The sequence below is a fragment of the Oryctolagus cuniculus genome, chromosome 2, assembly GCF_964237555.1.
Source record: "Oryctolagus cuniculus chromosome 2, mOryCun1.1, whole genome shotgun sequence".
NCBI lineage: Eukaryota > Metazoa > Chordata > Mammalia > Lagomorpha > Leporidae > Oryctolagus > Oryctolagus cuniculus.
The window spans coordinates 8,376,728-8,398,641 of NC_091433.1; the positions used below are offsets into that span (position 1 = coordinate 8,376,728).

Consider the following 21,914-nt stretch of genomic DNA (forward strand, 5'->3'; position numbering starts at 1 on the left):
TGTGACCATATGAGAAAAATTATTAAAAAGGATGCTAGATGAAAAAGTATGAAAGACTACAAAAACATGAGTTTTTTTTTTTTTTAATTTTTTGACAGGCAGAGTTAGACAGTGGGAGAGAGAGTCAGAGACAAAGGTCTTCCTTTTTGCCATTGGTTCACCCCCAAAGTGGCCACTACGGCTGGCAAGTTGCGGCAAGTGCGCTGGGCTGATCCGAAGCCAGGAGCCAGGTTCTTCCTCCTGGTCTCCCATGGGGTGCAGGGCCCAAGCACTTGGGCCATCCTCCACTGTACTCCCGGGGCCACAGCAGAGAGCTGGACTGGAGGAGGAGCAACCGGGACAGAATCCGGTGCCCCAACCAGGACTAGAACCCGGTGTGCCGGCGCCGCAGGCGAAGGATTAGCCTAGTGAGCCGTGGTGCCGGCCTGAGTTTGTTATTTGTTAAAGAAACTTTATAAAAAGTTCTAGAATAAAATATTAATACCAACCAAGATCATGTTAAGGTATAGAAATTTTTGTGAGTTCTTCTAGTACTTGATTCTTTCTTTTCTACAATTTTATTAAATTTATTTTTAATTTTTAAAAAATGTATGTTAGGGTGCTGGCACTGTGGCGCAGTGGCTTAAAGCCCCTGCCTATAGTGCCAGTTCGATTCCTGGCTGCTCCACTTCCCATCCAGCTCCCTGATAATGCATCTAGGAAAGCAGCTGAGGATGGCCGAAGTCCTTGAGACTCTGCATCCACATGGAAGATCTGGAAGAAGCTCCTGGCTCCTGGCTTCAGATTGGCTCAGCTTCAGCTCTTGTGGCCATTTGAGGAGTGAACCAGTGGATGGAAGACCTCTCTCTGTTAACTCTTTCAAATAAATAAAGTCTTTGTTTTAAAAAAAAAATTGTATGTTAGGAGTCCAGCATTGTGGCACAGAGGATTATGCTGGGGTCCCAAATGGGTGCTTGTTTCAGCTACTCTGTTTCTGATTCAACTCCTGCTAATGACTCTGGGGAAGTGGCAAAAGATGTCCCAGGTTCTTGGGTTCCTGCCACCCACGTGGGAGACCCTGATGGAGTTCTTGCCTCCTGGCTTCAGCCTGGCCAGCCCTGGATGTTGTATCCATTTGGTGAATAAACCATGCATGGAAGATCTCTCTCTCTCTCTCTCTCTTTCTCTCTCAAACTCTGCCTTACAAATAAATAAATAGGGGCCGGTGCTGTGGCGCAGCAGGTTAATGCCCTGGCCTGCAGCACCGGCATCCCATATGGGAACTGGTTCAAATCCCGGCTGCTCCACTTCCAATCCAGCTCTCTGCTGTGGCCTGGGAAAGCAATAGAAGATGGCCCAACTCCTTGGGCCCCTGCACTCGGATGGGAGACCCAGAAGAGGCTCCTGGCTCCTGGCTTCGGATAAGCGCAGCTCTGGCTGTTTCGGCCAATTGGAGAGTGAACCAGCGGATGGAAGACCTCTCTCTCTCTCTCTCTCTCTCTGCCTCTCCTCTCTCTGTGTAATTCTGACTTTCAAATAAATAATCTTTAAAATAAATAAATCTTTAAAATTAGTTAATTTTAAATGTGTGCTAAAATTGTACTGAATTAATGATAACTTTTTCCAGTGGCAATAATTCTCATTTTGCTGTTAATTTATTCAGGAATCATGCTCTGCTAGAAATCTGTTTCCCACCTTCCAGTGGCACAGATGGTGCCTTTGTTTCCCGCCCTCACTTCCTCTTCACCTTTCTCTTCACAGCCCTTCCTCTGGACTTCGTGAAGGCTGTGCCTGGAGTGAGTGCAGGCTCTCGGCTGGCGTCCAGAGAGCTGTGGCCAACTCACAGCAAAGTCTCTGTCCTCACCACAGGGCAGGTGACGAGGTGCCAGCCAGCCCTGAGGTCAGCACATGTTCCATTTGACATTTCGCCTGAAGTCTCGCCTAATCCTGAAAATAATCAAGACGGCTGAGGATGAGGCAGAGCTGTATTTGAATACCCAGCCCTTCTTCTGGGTAAGCAAGGGTAGTAATGAAAGTGCAGCTTCAGTCTCTACATCTGTAAAATGGGGGTAATGAAGCTACTTCATTGACTTTTGAGAATTACATAAAAGGACCACATGTGTATGCGCATATTTTATTACATACATACATCTGTATCAATCTTGACTTTAGAACTTAGCAGCCTTGGGTTTGCATTTGGATATAGTCATTTACAAATGTTTTTTCTGAATTCTGTCATGTGCAAACTTGGTATAATATTACTTAATACCTTTGTAATTATTCTAAGTGCCTAAAAAAAGAAGTAAGCCATGTTTAATCAGTAGTTACTATCATAAAAGTACCAGCACAAGGAAGGAACAATGAACAGATAATACTGTCTGTCTTTACAGAAGCGGTTCAGGCATTGAGCACATTTTGCCTGCAGAGTTATCAGGTGTTCCAAGCTTTTCACAAGTTATCTTTTGCTTTAGAGTCAATTCACTGACTATACTAACTTGCCAAAGGGCTACAGATCTAATCAGAGAGCAGTGAGAGGTGGACGTGGGTGGCCATTTGGTGCTGAGGTTAAGATGTTGTTAGTGTGTCCACATCCCATGTTGGAGTGCATGGGTTAAAGTCCCAGCTCCACTTCCAATCCAGCCTCCCACTAATGCATACCCTGGAAGGTAGTGGGCAATGCCTCAACTAGCTAGGTCCTTGCCACCCACTTTGGAAACCTGGATTGAGTTCCAGGCTCTTGACTTTGGTATGGCCCAGCCCTGGCTGCTGTGGGCATTTAGGGAGTGAACCACTGGAAGGAAGATATCTCTGTGGCTGTTTTTGTCTCCCTCTCTCTATACCTTTAAGTAGAGGAGCCAGTGCTGTGGCATAGGCGGCTAAGCCTGTGCCTGCCGTGCTGGCATCCCACATGGGCACTGAATCATGTCCTGGCTGCTCCTCTTCCAACCCAGCTCTGCTAATGCTCCTGGGAAAGCAGCAGAAGATGGCCCAAATTCTTGGGCCCCTGCACCCAGGTGGGAGACTCAGAAGAAACTCCTGACTTCAGATCGTCCCAGCTTTGACTGTTGCGGCTATCTGGGGAGTGAACCAGTGCATGGAAGACCTCTCTGTCTCTCCCTCTCTCTGTCTGTAACTCTGCCTCTCAAATAAATAAATGAATAAATCTTAAAAAAAAAAAAAGTAGAAAAACAAGTAAGAGAAGGAGGATGGGGAGGAGGAGAGTGGATCCTGCGGTGTAAGACCAAAAGACTGATACACTGGAGAGGAAAGCAGAAAATGTAGAGGAACATTCCCAGAGCGGATCAAATCCTTGAGTCTGGATGCAAAGAGCATCGTGACATCTGTTATGAAGGTCGCTCATCATCTTTGAGACTCTTGTTACTTTCTGGAAATCTCCTACATTATGAGCTCAAAGATAGAGAGCCTACCTTCCCAGGCTTACTTGCAGTAGGAGATGAGCATGTAACCTCAGTTCTGTTGGTCAAAAATGTCCCTTCTCTCCAGAGAAGGGAACAATGTGAGGAAGGGGGTGCCAAGCAGAGTGAATTTCGTGGGGAGAACAGCAGCATGTGGCAGAGATATTTCCAGCAGCGCGGTAAAAATCTTAGCAATACTGCCCACAGTCATGATTGGTGGCAGCAGTGGAATCTGGGCCAGGACACAACGAGATTGCATCTGCAAACCTCTAAGAGCGTGACTTGCATCATCCCTGAGCATGGCTGTCTGGCTCTTCCAAGGCACTAATTAATGCCTTTTCTGTTTAAACCACTTAGAGTGAATTCCGATGTTTGCAGTTGAGAAAGGTGACTAATACTTCCATCAGAGGCAGATCACATATCATTCTGTTGTGTTATGGAATAATGTTTTGAAATATTAACTGGGTCTTTGGTCTGGTATTCCTTTTCACACATTTGTCTTCCTTCTTTACATTCCACCAACTGTAACACCAGCCTGTGCTCATTACTTCAGAGAGTTATGTGAAACAAATGACAAAGAAAAAGAAAGTATCTTTCTAGGCTTTTAGTTTTAAGATCCTAGATCTTAAAGGAAGCAATAGGATCGAGAGGAAGCAATAGGATTCAGAGACCAGATTCAGGGGAAAGTAAAAAGGACCGAGAAAAATCATACACTCATGCATGCTTGCATGATAAAAGTTCCCCAATTCAGGGAATTACGGTGAATCAGGAGGAAAGGGAGGAGTGCACAGATCTGGGATGTCTCCAAAGTACAAACTTTGAGTTTTTTCTCTGGGACGGGTCCCAAGTAGACAAATAATGCTAGGGTCACCTTGTTGGATCTGAAAGAAGGAGAAATCTATCCTTCTTCGCCTGAATCACTCCCAGATTTGCAGCAAGTTTCAAAATAGATAAGGTGTTGTGGGGATGTTTCAGAAATCAGGGCTGAGACAACCCATTGATTTCCTTGTGTCATACTCTGCCTTGTTAGCATCATAATGACACTCATGCACACAAAAGTGGTCCAAGTGTAGAAGGCAGAACTGCACATGACAATGAAACATCTGCATGGCAACCCAGTGAGACCAGTGACTGAAGACAAGACAGGGTATTATGGGCTGTCACTGTGGATGCTGGTGAGGATGTAGGACAGTAAAGATCAGATGTATCAACCTCCTTACAAAGCTTCCAGAATGTGTTCATGGCCTTGGAGAAGGAGGAGACAGACCACTCAGGTGTAAGAGGAGCTTGAGACAAAGTTTAAGTTCACTGTAGAAAAATAAAGGTCTTTCTTTTACTCCTGAGCTTTGTGCTGAACATTATGTGGTGATTTGGCCAGGAAGGTAGAAGTGGAGCTAGTGGGTCAGAGTAGGAGCAAATGGTAAGACAAAACATGTTCTTTTCCTGACTGTAGGTCTTCATTTTACAAACCAGGCAGTGGGGCCCTGGAAAGACGCAGCCAATTGTCCATAATCACAAAGCAATCTAGAATATAGTTCTTCTAACACTGAGACCCACAATGACTCCCAAAATATTTTCCAGAAGCAGTAGAATGTGAACACTGTGCCCCAAGTTTTGTAATGAAGCAAAGCATTGAAGTTGAGGCATTTCCCAAAAGCACACTTGTTTGGTGTTTTAGCCTTGACATACAAGTCTTCTCAGTAAAGCAACACTAATAGTTTACATTCCATCTGAGTCTGTGGTTCTAACTGTGCACATATAACAGGTGCATCCTAACTGCTAGGTCTGAGGGATGTACAATAGTGTACGCATATGCATCTTTCAGGTGCAGCCCAAGCACTGGTGGCCCAGCATTATAGCAACCAACTTAACTGCTGCAGCTTTGCAGCCACCATGGTACCACTCAACAGGATTCATTTTGTGAGACTCTCTGCCTATCTTGAACCCTTGATCCAAGAGATATGGGGCCACTTTCTAAACCAAATTATTGTGTGGTTCAGGTCTAATTGAATTACAGGGACTGAAACCCACCTTGATCTAGCTTAGGCAAGCCCATGAGTTTCTCAGACAGCTGCTAGGACTCACAGAACTCAAGGATAGATATGTATTTGGACTCCAGGACCCGTAGGAACACAGGGATTTGAATATCACCAAAACTCTGTCTCCTTCTGTCTTTTCTATTCCATTCTTAAATTCAGTAATCCCAAATTACTTAATTCAGGATTCACCCCTAAGCTAAGTAACTGTTCCTGTCTCTGCTTCCATTTAAGGGTGAGGTGGACGCGCAGATACACTATTGGCACCAAGTGTTAATTACAATGTTTATTAAGTGTAGGGCTGTGTGCTAGTTTTGGGAGAGAAAGTTAACAAGGGAACCGAAAGATTGAAGAACAAGATCTTCCTTTACAAACTCTAACACTGAGGCAGGGTCGGGGTGGGGGTGGGGGTGGGGGTGGGAGGGTGGAGGCAGTGGGAGAATGGCATAATATCACCCACAAATTGCCAGGGAGAATGAAGTCTCCTCTTACACCAAGTTTGGATAGTGAAGTTAGCAAGCAAGGTCAAAAGGGGCCTATAGTCCAAAACACCCGAATCACACCTCATTCACAAGATGCTCAAGGAACGAGAGCTGGGCAGAACAAGCATCTCCACCTCTCACTCCAGGGTGTGTGTTCACTAAAGAGACTGGCAGGCAAAGTCACCCACCTTATTTATAGCAGTCTCACTCCCTTTGACTCGGTGTTACCAAGTGCTTGGAGCTAAATTACAGGGCTTACATGCATATGAGATGTGACTCATTAACTTGCCAACCATGCAGCATTGAGCTTGAGAACCAAGATCCACGTCCACAGCTGCTTGACTTTGCAGTTCATGGCCACAGTGTTCATGCAGGCAGTAAGCTGGGATTACTGCAGCCCCCACTCCAGGCCAGAGGCCCCCTCCTGCTCCTCCACAGGCAGAGCAGCAGCGAGCGCAGCTTGCCGGGATCCACATGAACGGGGCTGGGTTGGGCTGAGCTGAGCTGGAACGGGAGTTTATGTGGACAAGCATGGGTGGGGACATTGATTCCAGGGCAGTGGTGGATTACCATTCATTTTCCTAGGTTGTATACAACATAAAGAGCTTATCAAGGCTGGCGCCACGGCTCACTAGGCTAATCCTCAGCCTTGTGGTGCCGGCACACAGGGTTCTAGTCCTGGTCGGGGCGCCGAATTCTGTCCCGGTTGCCCCTCTTCCAGGCCAGCTCTCTGCTGTGGCCCGGGAGTGCAGTAGAGGATGGCCCAAGTGCTTGGGCCCTGCACCCCATGGGAGACCAGAAGAAGCACCTGGCTCCTGGCTTCAGATCAGCGCGGTGCACCGGTGCGCCGGCCGCGGTGGCCATTGGAGGGTGAACCAACGGCAAAGGAAGACCTTTCTCTCTGTCTCTCTCTCTCTCTCACTGTCCACTCTGCCTGTCAAAAAAAAAAAAAAAAAAGAGCTTATCAAGGTGATGCTTACAAATGGGAGGACCTTTCCTCTTTCTTTAAAAGAGACAAGAGAATACAATCAGCCCTCTTTACTCTCCGTGACCTTTGACTATTATGATACAAAGATGTGATGCCTGGAGTTATTGGAGCCATTGTGGGACTGCGACAGAGCCCATGTAACTTATAGTAATAGGGGAGAAGGGAAATAATCTGGGAACTTTGCGGCATCTTGGAGCAACTTAATTAAACAACTTTGAATTCACCTTGCCCCAAGAGTCTGGTCAGATGTGATTAATATTCTTAAATCGTTCAAGGCACGTTAAGTTGGATATTTTGTTACTTGCAACCAAAAGGATCTCAGTAGATTAAAAAAAAAAGATACTTCAAAAAGTTTGAGAAAATGGAATTAAAAGGTAAGTTTTCCACAATAGCTACAAAAATCAAATCTTTAAGAATAAATTTAATCAAAGACGTGAAATATCTCTACAATGAAAATTACAAAACACTACTGAAAGAATTCATCAAGTACACAAAAAGTAGAAAGATATTCCTTGTTCATGTATTTGAAAAATTAATATCATTTGAGAGTCTATATTACTTAAAGCGATCTACAACTTCAATGCAATTCCTATTAAAATGCCAGTGACATTCTACAGAATTAGAGAACAAATCCTAAAACTCACATGGAACCACAAAAGACCCAGAACAGCCAAAGTAATCCTGAAGGAAAAAAAAAATCATGGTGAAGGCAACACAATACTTGATTTCAAAGCATACTTCAAAGCTGTAGTGGCTAAAACAGCATGTACTGGCATAAAAACTGGCACACAGATCAATGTGAATGGAGAATAGAAACTAATCTCAGAACAGAGCCCAGAAATCCACATACATAAAGCTAAGTGACTTTTGACAAAAGTGATAATATACATTGAAGAAGGGATAGTCTTTTCAGTAAATGGTGCTGGAAAAAACTGGATGCACATATGCCGAAAAATGAAATTAGACCCCCACCTGTCACCACATACAAAAATCAACTCAAGATAGATCAAGGTCCCAAATGTGAGACCTGAAACTATAAAACTGCTAGAAGAAAACATAAAGGAAACACTTCAAGACATTCAAGAAGGTGATAACTTCTTGGATACAACCCTAAAAATACCAGCAATAAAAGCAAAAATAGATAAATGGGGTTATATCAAACTTAGAAGACTCTGAACAGCAAAGGAAATAATCAACAGAGTGAAGAGACATCTTTTCTTGAATATCTATTTATTTATTTTGCTGGTTCATTCCCCAGATGGCCACAACACCTAGAGCTGGGCAGGTCCGAAGCAAGGAGCCAAGAGCTTCTTCTAGGTCTCCCATGTGGGTGGCAATCCAATGCTTTCCCAGGCACATTAGCAGGAAGTTGGATCAGAAGTGGAGCAGCCAGGACTTGAACCTCACCCAAATGGGATGCCCACGTTGCAGGCGGTGGTTTAACCTGCTATGCCACAACCCCAGCCCCGTGAAAAGACATCTGACAGATGGAAGAAAATATTTTCAGGTTACTTATCGTACAAAGGATTAATATCCAGACTACATCCATTCAAGAAACCTCAGTAACAACAACAACAAAACCCAATCCTGTTAAGAAATAGGGAAAGGATCTGAATAGTTCTCAAAAGAACTACAAATGGCCAACAAATATATGAAAAAATGTTTCACATCACTAGCTATCCAGGGAATGCAAATCAAAAGTGCAATGAGATATCACCTCATTCCTGTCACAATTGCAAAAATCCAAAAGTCAAAGAGTGACAAATGCTGGTGAGGATGTGAAAAAGGGGGGACTCTCACATACTGCTGCTGGGAATGTAAATTAGCACAACCACAGTGGAAAACAGTCTGAAGATTTCTTAGAAAACTGGAAATAAACCTGCCGTATGATCCAGCAATCCCACTTCTGGGTACCCAAAAGACATAAACACATTGTATCAAAAGATACCTGCACCACCATGTGTTCACAGTGGCCAAAATTTGGAATCAACCCAGGTGTCCATCATCAGATCAATGGATAAAGAAAATATGGCATGTGTATACACAGTGGAATACTATTCATGCATAAAAAAAGAAATCCTGTCATTTGAACCAAAATGGATGGAACTGGATGACAACATATTGAGCGAAGTAAGTCAAACACAGGAAGACAAATACCACATGTTCTCCCTTATATGTGGGAGTTAAATAAATTATTTTTTAAACCTCAATCTGAGCACAGGATGTTGATTATTAGAAGCTGGGAGGGGTGAGAGGGATAAAAGGAATTTGGATTAAAAAACTGGGAAGGTTGACTGTGGTGCATTAATTGTGACAAAGACACTAATATGTTAATAGTAAAAATGGGGTGATGGGTATATGGTAACTCATCACAATTTTTTGTAAGCCTAAAATAAATAATAAAAAATAAATTTGAAAAAGTTTTGTGAACTCCTTTTGCACCAAAATAAACTTATCTTTTTAAATTTCATTTTCTCACAAACATTGTAAAATACCCATGTATTTCCACTAATGAGTTTCTGCCACCTACTGCCTGAGTTATTTCTAACCACATAGATCAGCTGCTAAGACCCACCAGAAGGCCTGGACTTAATCCTGCCACCCAAAGGCCTTTAAGTGCAGTGAGCCCTGGGTATTGCCATTAAATAGCTAGTAACATTGAGAGCTAGTCCAGTAACAACTGTGGAATTTATCATTTAGTATTAGAGACTGGGCAAAGTAAAGTGCTACAAGTGTGCCATCTCACTCCATCCTCAAAATTACTCAGTGAGAAAAGTATTGGTATCCATGTTTTGCACATTAAGAAACTGAGACCCAGAGAAGCTAAGGAATTTGACCAGGGTTGCATAGCTTGTGAGTGGCAGAACCAGGATGCTAACCTCAATCTGCCAGGCTCTCAAATACAGTTCTTCTTTTCAGGAGACCATGTTGTTTCATTTCTCAGTGACTTACACAGCTCTGTGTGTTCACACATTCACTGAAGTGCTTAACGATGCGAAAAAAAGGCATTTATCATTATAATCCCTAATGGAGATAACAGAAATATTAGCAGAGGCTGAAGTGAAAACAGTTCAAGTGAGGCCTAATTTTTTACAAGGCCAAAGAACGATTTACTTTATCATAGCAGAGAATTTTATTTGACAAATGCATACTTTATCATCTCTGGTCTGCTGAAAATGTAAGTTTACATTTTTCCTAGCCATAAAATTAAAAATAATTTTGGCTCCAAAACCTTAAAAGAAGTCCCATTCTAGGTTCAAGTATTTCCCTGGAAATTTAAGTGCTAAATATGGAGCCTGAATAAGCACCACTCCTGTCAGGATGGACAGACTCAAGTTGGTAAGGGTAGGGTTCAAACTACGGTTCTGCCTTTTGCTGACCCTGCGACCTTGGAAAAGACATTTCATTCCTCCAAGTGTATGATCAGTAAGATGAGAATGACAATTCCCCTGCAGGCCTGGGATGTGGATTAACTCAGACAGCCTATGCAAATGCCATGCTAGAGTTAGTGCTCTATAAGCTTGGCTGTTGCAAAAAAATATTAAAAATGTGTACCATGGTACCTGGTGCATAGTAGCTACTCGATAAACCCTTGGTCCCTTCCCTCTATCTTCCCTCATTGGTTCATCATCCTCAACTGCCTTCAGGGGTGGGCCTGCAGAGACAGCACCACAGTAATGAGACAGCACCCACATCTTGGTTTGCTCAGCTTTCTGGCAGCTTTTCACAACATCATTTTCACCCCCTGACCCAACACGAGGCAGCCAGCCAATCTGTTAGTGGGCCCCTGGCCAGATCGGAAAACAAATTTGAGAAAAAGACAGAGGGTTGGAGTAAGGGACAGAATCAGGGGTGTGGTGGAGTGAGAGGAAAGGGTTAAGTTGGCTCAAAAGCCAAGGGTCTTGGGAAGCTGGAAAGAAAGAATCTTCCATGCGTGGGTTACAGTGGATTGGAACAAATGAGGGGGTTTCAAGGGAATCTGACTGCTGTTTGTGGAAGAAGCAAAAGATAGGGCCCCTGGAGGGAACTTCCCGTTCATAATCAAAGGGACACCCATTCGTCTTGTAAGGGTTGGTTAAGCAAAATGGCACTGCCAGCGACACTGAGAAAGGCGGACACAAAAGACCAATGGCTCCTACCCATTTTTGGAATTACGTTTTTGAGGGCCTTCTCCAGATTTAGTCTCATCTCAGCCCACGAAGTTCTCAGGGCAGTCATCCTGGTTATCATCCCCACCTTACAGATTAGCCAACTGAGGCTCACAGATTCCGGTCAAATAAAGCAGAGGTAGTGACACAGAGGCTGTGGTTTCCAAACAGAATCCAGGGCCCTGCATCTAGGCTGGGCCCCAGAATTGCTAAGTTCCAAGATTCCCAGATGATTCTGCTGCTCAACCAAACTCCAGGAAGCACGGATGGTACCCAACAGACTCAATGCAAGTAAAGAGAGTCTCACAGGTGGAGGAATTTGCCCAGGGTCACACAGCTGGTTAGTGGCTAAGGCAATGTTGCTTAGTCCTTCAGCCTAGAGTCACCAAGGCAGAGCTCTGCCCGGCTCACTGTGGTTCACTAGTTACTCGTGACACCCTCCCATATAGTTTCCATTCATTCAAGCTGCACCAGATTCTAGGCCTCAGAGAGTTCATGGTCTGAAGGATAATGGAAGAAGTGACCTCTAGGGGCTGCCAAATGGCACTGGTGTGGCTGTGAGAGCAGGAGATATGCTGTGCAAGCGAGGGGTGCAGGTGGGGTAACTGTCATCCAGCAGGCTGCAGAGGGAAGGAGAGAAAAATCAGGAAAACAAAGCCTCCCTCTAAGGCAGTTGGCTTACTTTTGTTTTAATGAGCCACTTGTGTGATGTGACATTATACAACTCAAGGTCATATGAAAGGTTTCTAAGGATATTTACCGGATATATGAGAAACAATCTGACATTACTAAAATATCTGAGGACCAAAATAGAGGCACCAGGAAAACTCCCCGTAGGCACAGATCTTCACATTGTGCAGAGGTTTTACCTGCCTTTGTTCACGATTACTGATGGAAATCAGCCCTCATCATGCTGTGTAGATTAGGCAGTCAGCACACCCACTAAATTTACAGACGAAATTTACTGTTTCTGGTGTTGGCGAGGTCATGGGCAAGTGGACACTTTCATTTGTGATTAGCAAGATAAATTAGGACCATATTTCTGAAGCATAGTTTGGCAAAATTTATGAAAACACAAAATAACTTCAAAATAATCTTTGGAACTAGCCATTCTCCTTCTAGGAATTTATCCTAGGGTAAATATATAAAGGCAAACAAATACAGAAAGATATACATAGGATGTTCAGTGTTCAAAACAGCATAGTTAACAATAATAGTGAAGACTTGGGGGTCATAAATGTACACAGAAGGAGACAAGATGACATAAACTACCATGCAACCGTACATTTGAAACTATGGAGTCAAAACCAATGATGTGCACTTATGCTCCAGTTACAGGAAAATGTCTTCTGTATCACTGAGCAAGAAAGTAAAGTTTGGAATTAGTCCCTTGATGGAATGCAACTTGTATGTATGTATAGCTTCTGGATATGCATATATGCATTGAGAGACACCTGGAAGACGATTTCTCACCAAAATGTGATTTTGGTTTATTTTTCTCTGCATTATTTTACAATAACTATATAAAGGTTCTTCAAAAAGTTCATGAGAATGCATATTATGAAAAAACTATACACTTCAAACATTTTGCCCCAAAATAAATTTATGTTTTAATCCCATTTTTTCCATTAACTTATTGAAGTACCCTCAGATAAATGAAAAAAATTATAGGGTTTTATTTGGGGATTAAAAAATTTGGAGAAATTAGTCCTAAGCAATAAGTAATTCCAACCTGGTTATTATTAAAAGAGATTGCAAACATTCATTCTTTATTTTATGTGTTCCCTCATAAACATACACTTCTATAATTGATTTCTACATTTAATCATAAAGAGTTTTGGCTCATTCATTTGAAACTGTCTATAAGTAGCTCCTCTGGATCAGGCACAGAGACACCAGAGTGAAGAGGGCATGAAGGGTGGCATGATGGGCGAGAAGTCACGTTTCTGGGCCAGGTGGTCTGGACGTTCAGCCCTGCCCCATCACTCACTAGCAGTATAAGCTTGGATGAGTTAGTAAACCACGTGAGGGCCTCAGTTTCCTCATCCATCAGAGGTAATACATTCACCCAGTATATTACTTACCTGTTACTTTGAAGCAAATTGCCCCAAGACTTAGGGGCTTAAAACAATAACCATCATTCACTATCTTTCACAGTTTCTGGGGAACTTGGGGGCAGCTCAGCCGGGTGCGTCCGGTGTGACATCTTCCATGAAGGTGCAGTCAGAGGCAGGACTGTAGTCAACGGAAGACCTGGCTGTGCTAGAGGATGTGCTTCCAAGCTGGCTGTCACTAAGAGCTGGCAAGTTGGTGCTGGCCATGCAGGATGTCTTCTCTACAAGGCCCCGTCCACACTGCTACTGGAGTGTCCTCATGGGATGGTTCCTGGCTTCTCCCAGAGGGAACAAATTAAAGGATGAAGGTACAAGCTGCAATGCTTCTTACAGGCTCACCCTGGAAATCACACATCATGTCTGCAGTTTTCTATGGGTCACAACTCTGCTTTCACGTGGGGGAGAATACAAGGGTGTGAAAGGCAGGGGCCACCTGGAAGAATGACTGCCACATACATCAGATGAGAGCTTGCTTACAAAGACTGCAGCACACCTGCACTATTCCTGTACTAAGTCACAGGGATGATCAAGTGCACATATGACACACTCAACAAATGGGCTCCACATCCCTATACTGCTCTTATCCTGTGGTCTTTCAGGTGAGCAAGCAGCCCGGAGAGGTTAAGTGGGTTGACTAGCCATGCAATCGGTTTCTGAGCCAAAAAATCGAATTGGTTTCCCAACCGGCCTCTTCAGGGTCCCTCTTTCCCTAGAATAAATCCCAGTAAAGACACAGAAGTGATGAACCAATGGGTAAAACAAAGTGCTCACCAGAACTGAACAGATGTTTTAAAAGGAAGGGCAAGGAAGCTGTTAGAGAATAAAACGTCAAGCTGGGGGCTGGTGCTGTGGCGTAGTGGGTAAAGCCGCCACCTGCAGTGCCGGCATACCATATGGGTGTGGGTTTGAGTCCTGGCTGTTCCACTTCCGATCCAGCTCTCTGCTTATGGCCTGGGAAAGCAGTAGAAGATGGCCCAAGTCCTTGGACCCCTGCACCCACATGGGAGATCTGGAAGAAGCTCCTGGTTCCTGGCTTTGGATTGGCACAGCTCCAGCTGTTGCGGCCAATTGGAGTGAACCAGCGGATGGAAACCACCCCCTCCCAGTAAAACACTTTCAAATAAATAAATAAATCTTCAAAAAAAAAAAAAGTCAAGCTGGGGAATTCATTTTACTTTGATGGAAATGGCTACCGCCACTGAGGGGTTCTGAATGAGTAACTTACTTGAAACCCACGCGTCAAGTTCATTCTCACATCTGTGTGCACAGCAGACTGAAGGTCTCTGAAGGAAGCAGCTATTGGAGCAATCCAGGCATAGAGATGCAGGCAGCAGTGTTGCAAAAGGAGAAGGGGTTGCAGAGACCAGGCAGCTAGGAATCCCATCCACGTGCACCCTGGGGTTCCAGGTTAACTAAGGATTAGTGGGTCGAGTGGAAAAGTGGAGAAGAGGGAAACTCATAACTGAGCTGGTGTATGGGCAGTGCCAAGGACATCAGCCTCCCTCAGGTCAGCCTACAGCCCTGACTGCATCAATGTACAGTGTGGGAGACTTGAACACTCAGTATCACTGGAAGCCAGACTTAAAAACAATAGTCTGCCCTTCCTCTTGCCCTAGTTCTCCAGTGTGGAAAGGGCTAAACAAAATTGAGTGGACACCATTCTGTGCTCAGCCCATCAGCCCTGCTCTATTAAAAGGATCACTTCCCAGGGGTGAAGACGTTATGTGGGGGAGAGTGTCATTCAAGGCTATTAGGTCCAGGACCTTCACCCATCAGATCTGTTCTGACCACCTCCTCAACCTGTTCAGGTAGAACTGACCAGCTCCCAGAACCCTGCACACCATATTTGCCACAGGTGGATTCTCTGATGCCTAGAACTGCATGGTACCCTGCCAACTGATCTGCTTCCCTAGGGCCTACTCTTAACATTATGATCCTGCACTCTGAAAAAAAAAAAAAAAAAGAGTTTGCCAAATAATTTTTTCCCCTAATTTCATCAGCTTTACATCCAGAGATTAAGGTTTAGGGTTTTAATCTGGTCCCCAGGGGGCCAAATTCAGAGTATCCATATGGCTCCTGTTGACACAACTAATGTTAAAGATTTATCATATATTTTCCAGGACAGGGAAATGTCTTATTCTAATAAAATAGCAAGTCTTTTTTTGTTCATTTTTAAACAATTGTTTTAAATTTACTTGAAAGACAGAGAGACAGAGACATAGTCAGAGAGATTCTCCATCTGCTGGTTCGCTGCCCTAATGCCCACATCAGGCCAAAACCAGGATCTCAACCTAGGTCTCCCCCAATGTGAGTAGGCAGGGGCCCTACTACTTGAGCCATCACCTTCTGCCTTCCAGTGTGTCCATTAGTAGGAAGCTGGAATAGGAGTAAAGCCAAAACACCAATCCAGGCACTCCGATACTGGATGCAGGAGCCCAAGCAGCACCGTAGTCACTGTGCCAAATGCCACCAACCCTCCTCCTGAAAAGGCAATTTTCTAAAAGAGGTAAGATGACTGAAGAAAGGGACCACATTTTTTTCTAACTGGCAAAAAGTTTTTCTGCATGGGTTAGGAGTGGCCCTAATCACTTCTCGGCCTTTTGGGTAAGATCAAGTGTAGGAGTGGCCCTAACCTTAACAGGTTTTAGTTTCCCAATGTAACTTTAAACATCGGATTAGAATGTCTTTCAACAGGACAAATGCTTCCCAAGTCATCAGTCACCACTACTCCCTACTCCCTACTGTCTTACAATCTGAACTGCTGATCTTTTCACCTCCATAGTCCAGGAGACATGTGGGTTTGCTACTCTCCACCATGATACAACATCTTATAGTAGCAATCTCTTTGGGATTGCTTCCCAATCTTTGGGAAGAAATGTTTGCAAGATTTTCTTAGGCTGGATAGAAATCTCCTTTCCAGACCATCTACCTTTCCTGGCTCATTGTCAGGCTGAATCAAAGTCTCCTTCCCATAGCTTCTATCTATGCATCTTATTTCTGGAGTACTATGGGGTCTATAGTACAAACATCATCTTTTTCTAGAGCAGGCTTTGGCATCTATTTGAAGACTACCATTAGAGTCTCTCTGATGCCTTCACTTTTCCATGGCAGGCGTAGTCTACCTCAGTGGTTTCAGGGAACTTGAATCCCCTCATCATCATCGTCATCATGACTGTGACCTGTTCTCTCTTCATGGCAGGCATCCATAGGGGGGAGATACTGCAGGCATGGCCTAATCCATTGTAATTCTAAGAGTAATCCAAAACCCAACAGCATTAGCATCACTTGGGAGCTGATATAAAAACAACTTCAAATCCACCCCAAACATACTGACTCAGTATTTGCCAGGTAATTCATGTGCACACCTCCTCAGAAGGAAACAGTTTTGTGTGTGTGTGTGCGTGTGTGTGTTTATGTAGGCTAATTTTTCTTTACTTTTGAGGGTAATCACCTTACACCGTTGACCCTATTTCCTGTTATCTACAGTCCATCCCCCCCCAGACTTGAGGCTAAGCCACATCATTTTATAATATGTTATAGGCCTATTGAAACACTTAACAATGTGAAGCATTTAACATTCTTAGTTATGTGCATGCCTAGACTAAGGGTAAAACTCAGATCATCTTCATCTTCTCTGGCAAGCAAAGGTCTTGGTACATAATAGTTGCTTACATAAGAAATAATTTTTTTTTAAAAAATGACATTAGCCTAAATGATACAGGGAAATTGACATCATGATGTTGAACATGGCGGGGCAAGGCCTGACCTGGAACTCACACAATGACAGCGACTCAGACTTTCTTGACTTTCCTCTCCTGCTCCTATGGCATCAGCCAACCCTTGGGCTCCCCCACTGTAGCCTCAAGATGACTGTCAATGTCACTCAGAGCTCTATCCTTTCTCATTCCAATCCAGTGGACAGAAAGTATTCTAGGAATAGCTTTTGTTTTTCAGAACATCTCAGTAAATGTCCCCTCTAGTTCCATTAGCTCTGATGGAGTTGTCAGCCAGATTCTGAGCAACTACTGAGGTAAAGGGGGATTAACACCCTAATGAGTTCAAACCAGTTAGGATCCACTTCTCGAGTGATGAGTGGCTGAAAATACAGGAGTGTTCCATCAAGAAGAAAGGAAACTGACCCTGGGAGGAGTGGCGACATAGATGTGTACCACAATGCCTAACAGGTCTGCACTCCAGTGTCCTTTCAATGTTGCAATTGTTGCTCAGGACCTCCAGCTACAATTTACAGCAATCACTAGCAGGGGTTAAAGCCAGAAGACCTTCTATTTTTAAACGCCACACCAATTACTATGATCCATCACATTGTTTCAGTGATCAACTTTAAAGAGCCCTGGCTTACCTCCTCTTGGAATAATAAAGCAGTCACAGGAGTTACTTGGACCACTCCAAAAACCACTCCAGAGCGGTTTGCCACACATAATAGAGGGTGCACTTGAAAGGCAGCATCCAATGACCAGTTCTGGTGGAAGACTTTTGTGTTTTTCGAAAGCTCAATAAGCAGAAGTGACCACAATGTGTTTGAAACTTTATAGCATGTGTCTTCAGGAGACAAAAGTGCCTAAAACTAGATGGAAAGACTTGTAATTTTTTAAATTAAAAACTGTAGATAGGAGAGGTAACAGTCAAAGTAAAATAAGCATGAACCCTACGTTTCTGTTTCAAAAATAAAACCCAAGGTATGGAGAAAACTGTCATATGGAATTCAGAAATCTTTGGCCATATGCTCTACTACATGTTCATTATGCCTGTTTTCATCGAGTCAAAAGGTCACTTTTAGCTGGGACACACAGAAAACCAATGATACTGAAGGCAGGGGGTGGGGGAGGGTGGCAAATGAGTCCTGTTTTTACCCTGGTAACCACAGCACAAACTTACTCACAACCTACAACAGCCGTTTTGTGCACATTCTGCCAGTCAAGGTACTTAGAGTGAGGGTGCACGGGCCAGCACAGGTGCATTGCCACTTCTCAAAATAACTTAAACACAGGGGCCGACACTGTGTGTAGCAGGTAAAGCTGCCACCTGCAGTGCTGGCATTCCAAAGGGGTGCTGGTTGGAGATCTGGCTGCTCCACTTCCGATTCAGCTCTCTGCTAAGGTCTGGGAAAGCAGCAGAAGATGGCCCCAAGACCTTGGGCCCCTGCACCCATGAGGGAGACATGGAGGAGGCTCCTGGCTCCTGGCTCCAGGCTTCAGATCAGTGCAGCTCCAGCCATTGCAGCCATCTGGGGTGTGAACCAGCAGATGGAGACCTCTCTTTCTGCCTCTCCTTGTCTCTCTGACTTTCAAATAAATAAATAAATAAATCTCTTAAAAAAAATTAAACACAAACACTTTTTTTTTTTTTGACAGGCAGAGTGGACAGTGAGAGAGAGAGACAGAGAGAGAAAGGTCTTCCCTTGCCGTTGGTTCACCCTCCAATGGCCGCCGCTGCAGCCGGTGCACCACGCTGATCCGATGGCAGGAGCCAGGATCCAGGTGCTTCTCCTGGTCTCCCATGGGGTGCAGGGCCCAAGCACCTGGGCCATCCTCCACTGCACTCCCTGGCCATAGCAGAGAGCTGGCCTGGAAGAGGGGCAACCGGGACAGAATCCGGCGCCCCGACCGGGACTAGAACCCGGTGTGCCGGCGCCGCAAGGTGGAGGATTAGCCTATTGAGCCACGGCGCCGGCCTAACACAAACACTTTCAATTCCCAGGTAGGATGTCAATTGTGTGATCTTCACAATGGAAAGCAGCTTAAACCCCCCACCAGCCTCAAGTACTCTGATTCAGAAGCATTTTGTGTGACTCCTGGCTCTACCATTTCAGTAGCTTGTCACCTTGAAGGAGGGACCCTATAATCACTTCCTCTAAGCTCTGATTTCTTCTGTGAGAGTGGACAATGCATTACTCATCTCTCAGAGACTGGTGTGGAATTAAACAGTTCATGTCACAAATGCCAAGCAATGTGCATATGTACAACAGCCTTTCTCTCCCTCGGTCCCCTGCTCAGTCCCATTCAGTGCTTAACAAGAATCTTCATCTCATCATGGATCTTTTTCAGTTTCTCTCTGCCTCCTCTGATTGCCAGAGACACTTAGCTTGTGCAGTCACTTGTATGTAAACCATATTTTACAGTACTACAGAAACTGTACTGGAAACAAAACACTTGAAAATCCTCAAGTTTTCACAGATGTAATAACAATACAATGGCTGGCACTGTGGTATAGTGGGCTAAGCCTCTGCCTGTGGTGCCAGAATCCCATATGGGTACCAGCTTGAGTCCTGGCTGCTCCTCTTCTGATCCATCTCTCTGCTATGGCCTGGGAAAGCAGAAGATGGCCCAAGTGCATGGACCCCTGCACCACTGTGGGCGACCCAGAAGAAGCTCCTGGCTCCTGGCTTTGGATCGGCTCAGCTCCGGCCATTGTGGCTAGCTGGGGAGTGAACCAGAGAGCAGATGGAAGACCTCTCTGTCTGTCTCTATCTGTAACTCTGCCTCTCAAATAAATAAATAAAAATCTTAAAGATAAATAAAGAGCAAAACACAACACAAAAATGACCAAAAGAGCATAGTTTGTCCCTTACTGAATGTATACCTTCAGGGAAGTTTAATAGTAGGCTTTTAAAATAACAGCAGAAACAACAAATATCTCTCCTACTTGACTACGGCATCCTTGAGGGTTGCGATTTCATGTGCTCACTTCACACTATCCCAAGGCCCTAGCCAACTGACCTGCATACTTCAGGAAGATGTTGAAGGGAAGGACTTACCACCCTGAAGTGATAACAGGCTGCTAGATTGTTATAAAATGAAAAGTATGGAAATCAAACTAGAAAGAGGTTGGGCCAGCTACCTAATGAGTACTGTCACAATCTCTTAAATCCTTTTTAACTAAAAAAAAAAAAAAAAAATTTCTTGGCCTAGAGATGGGGTCTATCAGATCTTAACTCAGATTCCAGAACCTCTAGCATGTTAATCTCTCCACACTTAAGTTTACTTAGGCACATAAAGAATGGGAAATAACAAGAATTCTAAAAATCTCTCATAGCTGTAAAATTCTGTGTCCAGAATTCCTGCACACACTTGTGACAAAATCTCCACAGGCACCGTGTTAGGCACTCTAGAAGACATGAGAGGAGACTCACAGCTGCCCTTCACTGAGTTCATGGCTTGTTAACCGTTAAGAGGCAGGGACATAAAAAGCTGATTCACAGCACACAGGGGTGTGACCATCCAAGAGGTACTGATGTGGACCTGTCAGCTGTGGAGACGGGGACAGGCTTTGTGGAGGGGCAGCATTTGTTCCTGCGTCAAGATAGCAAAGACAGAGCATCCATCAGGCCAGGCACTGTGCCTTAAGATAAAAACACAGCAATGACCGAGACAAACAGAACCCTGCCCTCATGGTGCCTAAGGGCTGGCATCAGGAGATGGACATTTTGGGGATGGGAGGATCCCCAGTACAGGTACTTGCGTATAAAGAAAAGCCGACAGGATGCGTCCCCAGCTCAATTTGCACCAGGTAAGAGTGGCAAGCAAAAAGGTAGAAAGAAAGGTTAAAGCTGCTATGTAGACCCTGGAATGGCAGGCTGTGGAGTGTGGACTTTAACTGTCCCAGTAAAATAACAACTGCAAGTGACTGACTATATGCTCACTTTAGAGGATCACTGATTGTGCAACTGAATCCACTTTGTTTTTCTGTACCAAAAAGGAAGAAGGCTTAAAGAAAATTCATCCCAAAATTAATTTAAATAGATTTATTTGCAACAGAAAAACATCTGAACATCAGGTACAGTCTGATCCACAATGATCCAACAGTACGTTGTAACTCACTCTGGGAGTGTTCTTCTGTGGTTTGTAGGAGAAAAAGTCCATGTGGCACATCACCTGAACATTGACCAAAATTCATAAAGCCATCTAACCTGAGTATTCTACAATACACAACGACCATGATACAGTAATAAAATACAATATCAAACACTCAATACTTTGTGAGTTACAAACTACAATATAAACCATTTAGGCTCTTTTTTTTAAATGAAAAAATATTTCTATTACAGTCTCTTTTTAAGCATTTTCTGTTAGATACAGCTTTATATATTTTTACTCACAACTGACAGCAAAAGAATGCCTTCTTAATTATCTGTAGATAAAATATATTACTTGTTTCAATGTTTGCACTTTAACATACACTTTGAGATATTTAAGTCCCAATAAGAGAATGTATCTATACTGTGGCAAAATCCAGACTGATGATCAAGACTTGGACAGTTTTCATATTTAGTTAAAAAACTGTTTTATACCGGGGGGCGGGGGGGATAAAACTAGAGATATAACAAGAACCAATACCATTCTTTTTCAATGAAGCAGTCTAAATTCCAGAGAATGGGCTTTCCATTTTGAATTCAAAGTGTGTGGTCCTGAAGTTGAATTCTTTCCAGTCCAGAGAGCTGCCTGCGGCTGTGCGGCAACACTTACTGATGAAGCAAGTTGGGAGGAAAGTGTGAACTGAACTACAGAGATGGTCACTGATAAAAGCAAGTTCCTTGAAGTCTTGGGCCCCATCAGAGGTGAAGGGCAGCCAAAACTATCAATAGAAAAGAAAAATGTGCTCATTGAACTGCACACATAGAGCTTCTAGGCGGGTGAATAGTCCTTGACATGGGTTCCTGGTTGTAGTTTACAATATCTGCCTTCACCACCCTCTGTCATAAAAGAAAGCACAGTTATTATCAGGACATCAGAA

At 43.9% G+C, this 21,914-nt stretch overlaps 1 protein-coding gene across 4 annotated transcripts in view; it reads right to left on the bottom strand.

The window, feature by feature from the left end:
• Nucleotides 1-21,914, bottom strand: part of RAB28 (RAB28, member RAS oncogene family) — a 555,178-nt gene that overhangs the window by 402,460 nt on the left and 130,804 nt on the right. For 2 of the 4 annotated variants that reach the window (XM_002709359.5, XM_008274229.4), the window contains one exon: nt 20,911-21,873. The exons of the other annotated variants lie outside the window; for them this stretch is intronic. Coding sequence is in view for 1 of the 2 variants with exons in the window: in XM_008274229.4 (XP_008272451.1) it covers nt 21,781-21,873 (93 nt within the window). In the remaining variant the exon portion in view is untranslated. Of the gene's footprint in view, nt 1-20,910; nt 21,874-21,914 lie in introns of those variants that run through there. 4 annotated transcript variants of the gene reach the window in all.